Source organism: Rhinopithecus roxellana, chromosome 4 (assembly GCF_007565055.1).
Source record: "Rhinopithecus roxellana isolate Shanxi Qingling chromosome 4, ASM756505v1, whole genome shotgun sequence".
Classification (NCBI taxonomy): Eukaryota; Metazoa; Chordata; class Mammalia; order Primates; family Cercopithecidae; genus Rhinopithecus; species Rhinopithecus roxellana.
In genome coordinates this window covers 151,113,368-151,125,039 of record NC_044552.1, presented here as the reverse complement: position 1 = coordinate 151,125,039, position 11,672 = coordinate 151,113,368, and the positions used below count along the sequence as shown (strand labels likewise).

Below are 11,672 nucleotides of genomic sequence, written 5' to 3'. Positions count from 1 at the left end.
CCTGAGGCGCTGAAGCCCTCGGGAGAGGCGCGGCCACCGCCCGTTTCTGATTCCCGTTTCCTTCCTCCGGACGCGTCCTTCACCGTGGCTAAATCAGCCTCTCAATTGCTGGAGCCTGGCCTCGGGCACTTCTCGGCCTAGGCTGCCATACAGTAGAGCACCCTGAAACCGACAACTCGGCTGACCTTGCGCACCCGCACTCTCCAAGGCAGGACTCGGTCTGGGGAGCTGGTTTTGCCAAGGCGAGGGGCGCGGGGCAGTCCAGGCGGCCGGATGGATACCAGGAGAGCGCGTAGTCTCCGGCGGGACGGAGCTTCCAGGGCCCGGAAGGGGTCCAGGACTCTCCGCCGGCGCCCGGAGGTCGGCGGAGGGCCGCGAGGCAGGAGGGAGTGGAGATTGCTGCCCCAGCTCGGGCAGCGCGGAGCCCACCCAACGCCCTCCTCGGCCCTCGGCTCTTCCTGGGGCCGTCCCGCCCCTGCACCAGGGCCTAGTGCCTCTCCGGTTAGCCTCGGAGACCCTGGCCGAGCAGTGTCCGTTCGCCTGGCTGGGGGGCCTCAGGACATTATTTCTGGGTGACAACCTGCAGGGCCTTCCGCCTCTCGCGACCTCTCGGGAGTCCCTTCCCGACGCCCGCGGGGCTGCAGGGGCCGCAGGTTCGGTCTCGGGGCCTCCTTTCCGCAGTCCGCCCGGCTCTAGGCTAGTACGCTTTAATTACGTCAATAATATGACTCCGGTGATCCTGTGCTGCTAGGGAATGCGGCCGTGGGCGGCGGAGTCGGCTCTCCACGCGCGAGGCCGCCTCCTCCTCACCTCTCGCCGAGTTCAAACCTCGCGCCTCAGGCGACGGCGGCCAACGGGTTCGCCGCTGAAGGCCCCGCCGACGCCCCGCCCCGCACGCCTCGCCGCCCCGCCCCTTTCGTGCCCACCCACGCCCCAAAGCCCCGCCCCCAGCGCCCACCGTAAGTTTCACGGTTCAGTGGTCCGGCGCTCACCAAGGCCGGGTGCCCAGCGTCAACCCCGAGGTCTTCATGCCCCGCCTCCCGTCGTCAGGGGGCGGGGATAGCGCGCTGGGCGACGGGGCGGGGCCTTGGCTGCGTCGGCTGCGTAGCGCGCGCGCCGATCGGACCTTGCTGCGGCCGTTGGCCGTTAGCGTGGCTTGGGCGGTTGTCTTGGAGAAGCAAGATGGCGGCGACGGCGGCCGCAGTGGTGGCCGAGGAGGACACGGAGCTGCGGGACCTTCTGGTGCAGACGCTGGAGAACAGCGGGGTCCTGAACCGCATCAAGGTGAGGCCGGAGGCTGGGGCCGGGTCTGGCGGATCTGCAGGGCCTGCGTGGACAGCGGTCGTCACAACGGTCGCGGCAAGGAGGCCGCCTCCCTGGCGAGGGACCGGGGCCGGGGGGCACTGGGGGCGCGCCCCGGCAGGGCCTCCGTCCTGCCAGCCCCACAGAAGAGGTCGGCTCGTTCGTTCGTGTGGTCCCGGAGGGCACCGCGGACTCGGGGCGCCTGGTCCGTCCCCTGCTGCGTTCCGTGGGGGCGGGACCGTGGGGCCTGGGGGCCACACGGGCGGCTCGCAACTCGGCCCTGGAGCGTGGCCCCAGCGTCTCTTCCTCAGACTCGGGCATGATCCGCGGCGGGAAAGCAGCGCGTCCAGTCGAAGCCTGGGGGTCACAGAGCTTGTGTGACTGAGAACGTTTTGGAAGGCGTTTCTGGCCTTTGCACCTGCCCGCCCAGCTCGTTGGCTTGCTCGTGTTTGTTGCTGGCTAAATGTGAGCTTGTTGTGAAAATTGTCTTGAAATGGTAATTTCTTGTTTCTTAACTTTTTTTTTTAAGGCTGAACTCCGAGCAGCTGTGTTTTTAGCCCTAGAGGAGCAAGAAAAAGTAGAGGTATGAAGTTTCCAGATTTTAACATGGCTGTATTCGTTAATACTTAATTTCTCGGCCGGGCGCGGTGGCTCAAGCCTGTAATCCCAGCACTTTGGGAGGCCGAGACGGGCGGATCACGAGGTCAGGAGATCGAGACCATCCTGGCGAACACGGTGAAACCCCGTCTCTACTAAAAATACAAAAAACTAGCCGGGCGAGGTGGCGGGCGCCTGTAGTCCCAGCTACTCGGGAGGCTGAGGCGGGAGAATGGCGTGAACCCGGGAGGCGGAGCTTGCAGTGAGCTGAGATCCGGCCACCGTACTCCAGCCTGGGCGACAGAGCAAGACCGGGCGCGGTGGCTCAAGCCTGTAATCCCAGCACTTTGGGAGGCCGAGGTGGGCGGATCACGAGGTCAGGAGATCGAGACCATCCTGGCTAACACAGTGAAACCCCGTCTCTACTAAAAAAAAAAAAATACAAAAAACTAGCCGGGCGAGGTAGCGGCGCCTGTAGTCCCAGCTACTCGGGAGGCTGAGGCAGGAGAATGGCGTAAACCCGGGAGGCGGAGCTTGCAGTGAGCTGAGATCCAGCCACAGCACTCCAGCCCGGGTGACAGAGCGAGACTCCGTCTCAAAAAAAAAAAAAAAAAAAAAAAAAAAGACTCCGTCTCAAAAAAAAAAAAAAAAACAAAAGAAAACTTAATTTCTCGTTCATTAAAAACTGTCTTAAAAATAGTTTATAGTAATGTATAGCTAGGGATAATTTTGAACTGTTAAGGATTATATTATATTGAAAGAGAGCCAAAATTATTCTTTTTTTGTATAGCTTTTGAATTTGGGGGTAATCTTAAAGTTAAGGTACCACAGTAACTGATACCAATGCTAAATCTGAAACAAAAGTTCATAGGAGTTTCTTGAAGAAATGGTTTCATTATCAATGTGTTAAGTGCAGGTTCACTCAGATCTTTTTTTTTTTTTTTTTTTTTTTTGAGACGGAGTCTCGCTCTGTCGCCTGGGCTGGAGTGCAATGGCCGGATCTCAGCTCACTGCAAGCTCCGCCTCCCGGGTTTACGCCATTCTCCTGCCTCAGCCTCCCGAGTAGCTGGGACTACAGGCGCCCGCCACCTCGCCCGGCTAGATTTTTGTATGTTTTAGTAGAGACGGGGTTTCACCATGTTAGCCAGGATGGTCTCGATCTCCTGACCTTGTGATCCGCCCGTCTTGGCCTCCCAAAGTGCTGGGATTACAGGCTTGAGCCACCGCGCCCGGCCACTCAGATCTTTTAATAAGCTAATATGTTATTAATTCCTATGAAACGGGGTATGTAGTATGCAACTTTTCCCAAAATTATCTGACCACTCAATTATTTTGACAATGAAAAAGACAGTGATTATTTTAAAAGTGCAACCACTTCTCTGTGTTTACGTGGGTAATTTAACTTTTTCTGAGTCCCACCAACCATCCTGAGTAAATATTCTGGAATTTGTCAACAAGAATAGAACCATCATCAAAGTCTTAAACTCTTGCTTTATGACATATCAGTCTCCTGTCCTCTCACTTCGTTAGACCTGTATACCTAATCTCGAATTTCATCAAATCTTCAGTTATTTGCCCTTTCCATGTCTGTGCAGGCATCAGTCTTCTCTTGGCGGCGTTTTGTTCTGGATCCTATGGGTCTGGACCCCTAATTACCTTGCCTTACAGTCATACGGGGTCTGGAAGAAATCTCAATGATCATTTAACCCAGCAAACTAACTCTCTTCCCATGTTACACATATGTGCTCCTGGAGAAGAGTCAGTCAACCATGTGGATTGCTGATGTTGCAAATTGGCAGGTACCAACCTGGTTAGGTCCTGAGCAGGCCCAGCAGCTCTCTTCTTCACCCTACCTGTGCAGTAGCCTTCTGTGTCACCCCTGCTTCCTTCTCTCTGAACACTTGGTCTTGTCGCATCCTCCACAGGGAAGGTAGAAGCCATTAGATCCTAACTTTATGTCCTCCTCTCCTGTCCCTCAATCTATTGCTCACCTGTGGAAATGCTTACCTGTGTCTATATTGATCTGTACCTCTTTCCTTACTGCTTTAGAAGAGGCTCTGTCCTAAGAATAATCATTCTGTCTTCTGTATACTTTCAAGTCTTTAATTATTTACTGTATCTTTGACTCTATCCTTTTCTGGTGGCTTTTCTTTTGAGCATGAAAACGTGTTTAAGTAACTATTAGGAGTAAACTGTTTTCCTTTACTCACATTCTGCTTTTAATACCACTGTGGTTTTTTTCCTTCAAAACCTGGTTTGGTTTGCTTTGCTTTGGTTTTTTTGAGACAAGGTCTTACTCCTTTGCCTAGGCAGGAGTGCAGTGGTGCAGTCATAGCTCACTGCAGCCTCAACTCCCTGGGCTTGATTTTTCCACCTCAGCCTCTGGAGTAGCTGGAACTACAGGCGTGCACAACCACATTTTAAAAGAATATGCAAGCTTATTCCATTTATTACGTCCTGGCCTCCCCTTAGTCCCTTAAAATCTTTTTTTTTTTTTTTTTTGAAACAGAGTCTCACTCAGTCACCCAGGCTGGAGTGCAGTGGTGCGATCTTGGCTCACTGGACCTTCTGTCCCCTGGGTGGGGTTCAAGCGATTCTCCTGCCTCAGCCTCCCGAGTAGCTAGGATTACAGGCACCTGCTATCGTGTCTGGCTAATGTTTTTGGTATTTTTAGTAGAGATGGGGTTTCACCATCTTGGCCAGGCTGGTCTTGAACTCCTAACCTCGTGATCCACCCACGTCAGCCTCCCAAAGTGCTGGGATTACAGGCGTGAGCCACCGTGCCCGGCCAATCCCTTAAAATCTTAAATCTGGCTGGGCGCGGTGGCTCAAGCCTGTAATCCCAGCACTTTGGGAGGCCGAGACGGGCAGACCACGAGGTCAGGAGATCGAGACCATCCTGGCTAACACGGTGAAACCCCGTCTCTACTAAAAATACAAAAACTAGCCGGGCGAGGTGGCGGGCGCCTGTAATCCCAGCTACTCGGGAGGCTGAGGCAGGAGAATGGCGTAAACCTGGGAGGCGGAGCTTGCAGTGAGCTGAGATCTGGCCACTGCACTCCAGTCCGGGCGACAGAGCGAGACTCCGCCTCAAAAAAAAAAAAAAAAAAATCTTAAATCTACCACTACCACCCTAAGTAATTTCTTATGCTGCAGTCAAGAGGAGTCTCCTAATTGTGAGCATATTTTAGTTCCTACCTATCCTAGTTGATGATTGTGGCATTTGACATTCTTTTTTTGAGACAAAGTTTCACCCTGTCACCCAGACTGGAGTGAGTGGCATGATCATGGCTCACTGAAACCTCAACCTCCTGCCTCAGCTTTCTGAGTTCCTCCTGCCTCACTGGAACTACAAGCATGCACCATCACTCCCAGCTAGTTTTTAAAAAAAATTTTTTTCATATAGATGGGGTCTCTCCTTTTACCCAGGCTGGTCTCGAACTCCTGGCTCAAGCATTCCTCCCACCTCAAACTCCGAAAGTGCTGGGATTACAGGTGTAAGCCACCACGCTAGGCCTGTAATTGACATTCTTGATTCTTCCTTCTTGAAAATGTCCTTGACCTTTGAGACCTTTTTCTGTTCTGTTTTTCTTTTTTTGAACACTCCTTGGTTTGTTTAGCATGATCTTTTTCCTGTACACCTGACTGAGACTTATCCACAGTTGTCATTCTGTACTCTCTCACAGACTAACCTTATTCATCCAATAACTCCAGTCCTGTAACTTGCATGCATATTTCTCTCCTGAGCTTCAGACCTGTGTGTTAAACTGCCCACTATTTTATGCCCTTAGTGGGACCATCATTTATCTGGCAAGAAATCTAAGTGTTTCTTAAGCCTTGCTCTTCTTACTTCCTGCTCAGTCATCACCTGGCTCTGTGTCTGTCAGGTGTGTATCTGAAGTGGCCCCAAGGGAGTGCTCTGCTCCCTCCTTTGTGCTTGTTTTTTCTTTTCCAGATTGCTTTATCTCCTTCCTACGTGCCAGCCTCCCTTTCCGTGGTGTCCCTCACCATCTCCCTGAAGTCATTTTTCCACATTGCTCCTAGATTGGCTGTTTATAGTACACATCTGATCTTGTCCCTCCATTCTCTTTAAATATTTCAGTTGACTTAATATCTTAGAATTCCCTAAACCAGCCTACCAACTACCTTTATGATCTCTCCTCTCCTTGTCTTTTATTTTAACAACTTTATTGAGGTATAATTGACCTACAATAAAGTTAAAGTATTTAATATGTACAGTTTGATTTTTTAATAGTTAATTTATGCAGCTGTGAAATGATCACCACAATCAAGGTACTGCACATATCCATGACCTTCAAAAGTTTTCCTTGTGCCCCTTTTGTAACCCTCTCCCCTACCCCAAACCTTTTTAAGAATTATATAAGTGGAATCATGTAGTATGTGCTCTTTTTTTTGGTCTGGTTTCTTCAACATAATGCATTTGAAATTCATTCATACTGTAATATGTATTAATAAATCATTTCATTAATACATTGTATAGATATGACAGTTTAGCCATTAGCTATTGACAGACATTTAGGCTGTTTCCAGTTTTTGAGTATTACAAGTAAGGCTTCTGTGAACAGTCATGTACAAGTCTTTGCTTGGATCTGCGATTTCTCTTGAGAAAATCAGTAGGGGTGAAGTGACTAGGTCACATACTAGGAATATTTGTGACTTTTAAGAAACACAACCAAATTGCTGTCCAAACTCGTTATGCCATTTTGTATTCCCATCAGCAGTGTATGAGGCTGCCACTGTAGCAGCAATTAATGTGGTCTTAAGGAACCCTACCATGTGCTACCTATTGTAGCCTGTTCTCAGCAACAATCAGAGGCTTGATGGTCTAGAAGTATTTTTTCCATACTTATTCAAATAAATGTATAATTACAAAAATACGTTGGCCTATGGGCCACATAAGATCATCTCACATTTCATGGATAAACTGGGAATTACAAGTGTATAATTAAATTCCTGTTCATAATAAGTATGCTATAAATGGTAGATACCTGAGATGACAAAATATCAAACTTCATATATTTGAAATAATAAACAGTTGTTGACATTTAATTTTATTTCACACAGGTATTTGAAAATATTTTCAAAAGCAGTTTATAAAACATTTAAAATTAAAAATAAATACAAATCTTCATATATGGTTTTGTTATATTAACTTTGAGAAATTACTAAATAGTACAAAGTAAGTCCTGTAGTAATTAACAGTTATAGAATGGATTTTGTAATACCATAATTTTATCGATGAAAACGTTAAACTTTATATTTTGTAGTTGTTTTTAGGGTAAACACAGGACACTTAACTTTTTTTTTTTTTTAACAGAACAAAACTCCTTTAGTCAATGAGAGCCTGAAAAAGTTTTTAAATACCAAAGACGGTAAGATGTTCAGCTTGTTCTTGTTTATCTATCTCTGAATTTTTGAATCTTGATACCATTTGGGAGAAATCAGAAATTTCAGGGAGTTTCTTTAAGTCTGCAATTCTTATAGGTCCTCATTTTAAAATAATATTTCATTGTACAACAATTGTGTTGCTATTACATATTTTCATACTTGGGATGTTGCTTAAAGCCAGTTTTACTACAAAAAGCCAATATTAACTATTAAAAAGCGAAACACTGAAATCTATGAGATGATTGTCTTACAGTTAGTTACAGACTGATGATCCCAGTGAAAAAATTAGGAGATTGAGATTTTCATTACTTAATCATGTTATTCAAAGAAGAAATTTGTAACTTAAAAAATTTAGAAACCTTTCTTCCATAATTTAGTGTATCTATTTCATAATGGTAATTAAAAAAATTTGGTTTTTAAAGGTTTGCTTACTTACCTTTTTCTTGATCTTTATAGGTCGTTTAGTGGCTAGTCTTGTTGCAGAATTTCTTCAGTTTTTTAACCTTGACTTTACTTTGGCTGTTTTTCAACCTGAAACTAGCACAGTAAGAATAATGATTTTTACATCTATCCTTTGAAACCTTCTTTGATACAAATGAGTTAATATTAAGCTGAAAGTTAATAGAATTTGACAACTGATAGTTTTTTACATTTAGATTATTTTTGGTAGTTGATTATCTGTTTTTCTTTTTTTTTTTTTTTTTTTTTTTTTTTGAGACGGAGTCTTGCTCTGTCACCCAGGCTGGAGTGCAGTGGCTGGATCTCAGCTCACTGCAAGCTCCTCCTCTTGGGTTCATGCCATTCTCCTGCCTCAGCCTCCCGAGTAGCTGGGACTACAGGCGCCCGCCACCTCGCCCGGCTAGTTTTTTGTATTTTTTAGTAGAGACAGGGTTTCACCGTGTTAGCCAGGATGGTCTCGATCTCCTGACCTCGTGATCCACCCGTCTCAGCCTCCCAAAGTGCTGGGATTACAGGCTTGAGCCACCGCGCCCGGCCGATTATCTGTTTTTCTTAAAAGCCATATGAGCTTTCAGATAGCTGGCACAAGTGTTGCTGCTTTGTGTTACTTGAAAGCTTGCTAATAAAAGTGTTACTGTAGAGTTAATTTTGGTATGATGTTAGATTGCACCTGTTAATGGAAACTTTGAAGGTAGAGGCTCTGTAAAAGAAATAGGCATAATTTTTTAAAATAGACATTTAATTCATTACTAAGACGGTCTCTTTGAGTTTAAAGATGTTTTTAAACTCTGAAAATGTTTTCTTTACTCTTTGAAAATAACTTCTGCTATTTTTTTGTGCACTTGCATCTTTTCTAGCTGCAAGGTCTCGAAGGTCGAGAGAATTTAGCTCGAGATTTAGGTATAATTGAAGCAGAAGGTACTGTGGGTGGACCCTTATTATTAGAAGTGATCAGGCGCTGTCAACAGAAAGAAAAAGGGCCAACCACTGGGGAAGTAAGTAGAATTCTGTGTTATCTTTTTCTATTTTAATTATTGGCTACTTAGTTTAGCCATGCAGATTAGTGCATATATAGTAAATTAAGGTTTTCATACTGGAAGATATTCCTTAAAAACGAAATGAAATGCATTCAGATTGTATCAATGCAAATTTTAATGAAAATTAGGAATGTACTGACTCTTGATTCTGTGGCATATCTGTTCTGGTTTTTGATCCTCAAGAGTGTCGGGTCATGAACTAAACTGTCTGGAACAAATCCCAACTCCTCGTTGCCTCGCTTGATCCTCCATTCATTTCATACTGTGTATGAAGTGGGCTCTACCAGGCCCTACCTCAGTGTTCTGAGACTTCTCTGCATAAGCCAGCAGAAGCACTCAACTTGCTAGTATTTTTATTAAAACATCTTAGTTAAATATAAAAGGGCTGATTTATAGGCTAGTTAATAAATTTTTGGACTTAAAGACCTCTTTAAGCTTAAAACTAAGCTGTTGATTTTGCTTTAAACTGTTTAGAAACAGTTCAAACTTATACTTTTTTGATTAGTAGTACTTTTCATACTCAACCTTTTTTTTTTTTTTTTTTTTTTTGAGGCGGAGTCTTGCTCTGTCACCCGGGCTGGAGTGCAGTGGCCGGATCTCAGCTCACTGCAAGCTCCGCCTCCCGGGTTTACGCCATTCTCCTGCCTCAGCCTCCCGAGTAGCTGGGACTACAGGCGCCCGCCACCTCGCCCGGCTAGTTTTTGTATTTTTAGTAGAGACGGGGTTTCACCGTGTTAGCCAGGATGGTCTCGATCTCCTGACCTTGTGATCCGCCCGTCTCGGCCTCCCAAAGTGCTGGGATTACAGGCTTGAGCCACCGCGCCCGGCCCATACTCAACCTTTTTTTTAGAAATTGTGCTAATGAGATGAATGATCTAATTTTTATTTTCATACATTAATTTTACATAAAGATACTCTGTTTTATAGACATAGGTAACATCTGTAACTGTTACAGATATTTGATTAAATGTGATCTTTTAGTCCAATTTATAGGTAAGAATGTGGAGGGCTATATAGGTTTCCTACTTATTTTCTTTGGTGAATCTCAGAGGATACTTTCTATTAGAATTTTTGAAAATTGATAAAGCTTGCCTGAGTACTAATATATATAAGGCATGGTAAATAGACTTTGTGGGTACCATAAGATAAAATATAAGAAACTTCTATGTCTCTGAAGAGCGCATAGCTATTTTAGATAAAATGTGCTCAAATAAGGAAATTAACATTTAAATAACAGTTTAAGATTATGGAGGAATTGTCATTTAACACATTATTTGCAAACATGTTATGAATAGTTTAGAAGAGGAAGCGATTGTCACATGCCAAAATTTTATTGGAGTCAATTTTAAAGTGAGAGTAGGATGTCAGTTGTGGGGCGAGGATTGGGAAGGGTGTTCCGAGAAGTTGGAACAGTGCCAGTCAAGTGTGGGAGCAGGAGAGCATAGCCAGATCCCGGGCTGGCTGGGAGTGAGGTGGCTCGCCCAGAGCACAAGTTATCACTTCAGCTTGTGCATATAATTTCATTCCTTCATTTATCAATATTCAGCAAGCTTTTATTGTGTGCTTATTTGATAGATACTGTGCTGGGGACTAGGCAATCAAAAACAAACTAAAGAACCCAGTCTCCTGGGGCCAGCAATCTGTAGGTCATGATGACCTCTATTGGCTCTCCCCTCTTGGCTTCTGTGTCCTTGAAGAACTCTCTTCTCTTTCTAACTGCCCTTTCATTTTCTTTTCTGTTTAGTAGTTGTGCTTTGGCTCACCTCATTGCAGTGGTGTTTATGCACATTTTTGTGTCTGGATTGATCTTTCTTCCTTAACATACCACTAGCGTGGACTCTGGAACCAGGTTACTTGGGTGAAACCCCAGCTCTGCTACATTCTAGCTCTGTGAGCCTGCAGTCACTCAGCCTCTGTGTGCCCAGGTTCCTTATCTGCAACATGGAGGTCACAGAAGTATCATGCCTGCAGGTCTGGAGGGGGTCTAAGGAAGCAAGATGTGTGAAGCTTTGAGCACAGTGCTTGGCACGGAGGACTCTGTGTGTCATTATAGTAGGCATCAGTGGATTCAATTTACTGTGAATTGAAAATATTCGGATTAGCTGAGCGCGGTGGCTCATGCCTGTAATCCCAGCACTTTGGGAGGCCGAGGTGGGCAAATTATGACATCAAGAGATGGAGACCATCCTGGCCAACATGGTGAGACCCTGTCTCTACTAAAAATAGAAAAATTAGCTGGGCGTAGTGGTGTGCACCTGTAGTCCCAGCTACTTGGGAGGCTGAGGCAGAATTGCTTGAACCCAGGAGGTGGAGGTTGCAGTGAGCTGAGGTTGTGCCACTGCACTCCAGCCTGGCGACAGAGCGAGACTCCCATCTCAAAGAAAAATGTTCAGATACAGTACAACAAAAGAATGCAAATCTAGTATAAAATTATTTTTATAGCATTTACATTGTATTAGATATAAGTTATTTAGACATGATTTGAAGTACATAAGTTATATGCAAATATGTCATTTCACATAAGGGACTTGAGCATCCTTGGATTTTGGTGTCCACAGTGGAGTCCTACAACCAATCCCCTGTGGATACTGAGGGACGACTGTATTAGTATTACTGTTTCTTGTTATTGTATGGATGACTGTTTAAGTTCAGTGCAGTCTGCCTAAGTCCAGCTCAGTCCTTTATCCTAGCTCCAAACTAGAATTTCCAGCTCTTCACAAAACATACCTCCCTGGATAACCCAATAGTACATTCGAATCCTGTGTGGAAAAACTTACTTTCTTCTCTTTACTGCTAAAAAAGTAAAAACATAAAGACAAAAGCAAATCCCACCTTACTCCCTGCAAATAACCCTCTTCCAGTTCTTCC

The 11,672-nt window shown here is 45.4% G+C and overlaps 1 protein-coding gene across 4 annotated transcripts in view; it reads left to right on the top strand.

Moving 5' to 3' along the window:
- The first annotated feature begins 1,066 nt into the window (after positions 1-1,066).
- Positions 1,067-11,672, top strand: part of FGFR1OP (FGFR1 oncogene partner) — a 45,714-nt gene continuing 35,108 nt past the window's right edge. Inside the window, exons 1-5 of one of the 4 annotated variants that reach the window (XM_030928597.1) lie at positions 1,067-1,284; positions 1,832-1,885; positions 7,238-7,292; positions 7,765-7,853; positions 8,625-8,762. In XM_030928597.1, the coding sequence (XP_030784457.1) occupies positions 1,183-1,284; positions 1,832-1,885; positions 7,238-7,292; positions 7,765-7,853; positions 8,625-8,762 (438 nt within the window). In that variant the 5' untranslated portion in view covers positions 1,067-1,182. The remainder of the gene's footprint in view (positions 1,285-1,831; positions 1,886-7,237; positions 7,293-7,764; positions 7,854-8,624; positions 8,763-11,672) is intronic. The other 3 variants (XM_010356577.2, XM_010356576.2, XM_010356578.2) reach the window with 3 other exon arrangements.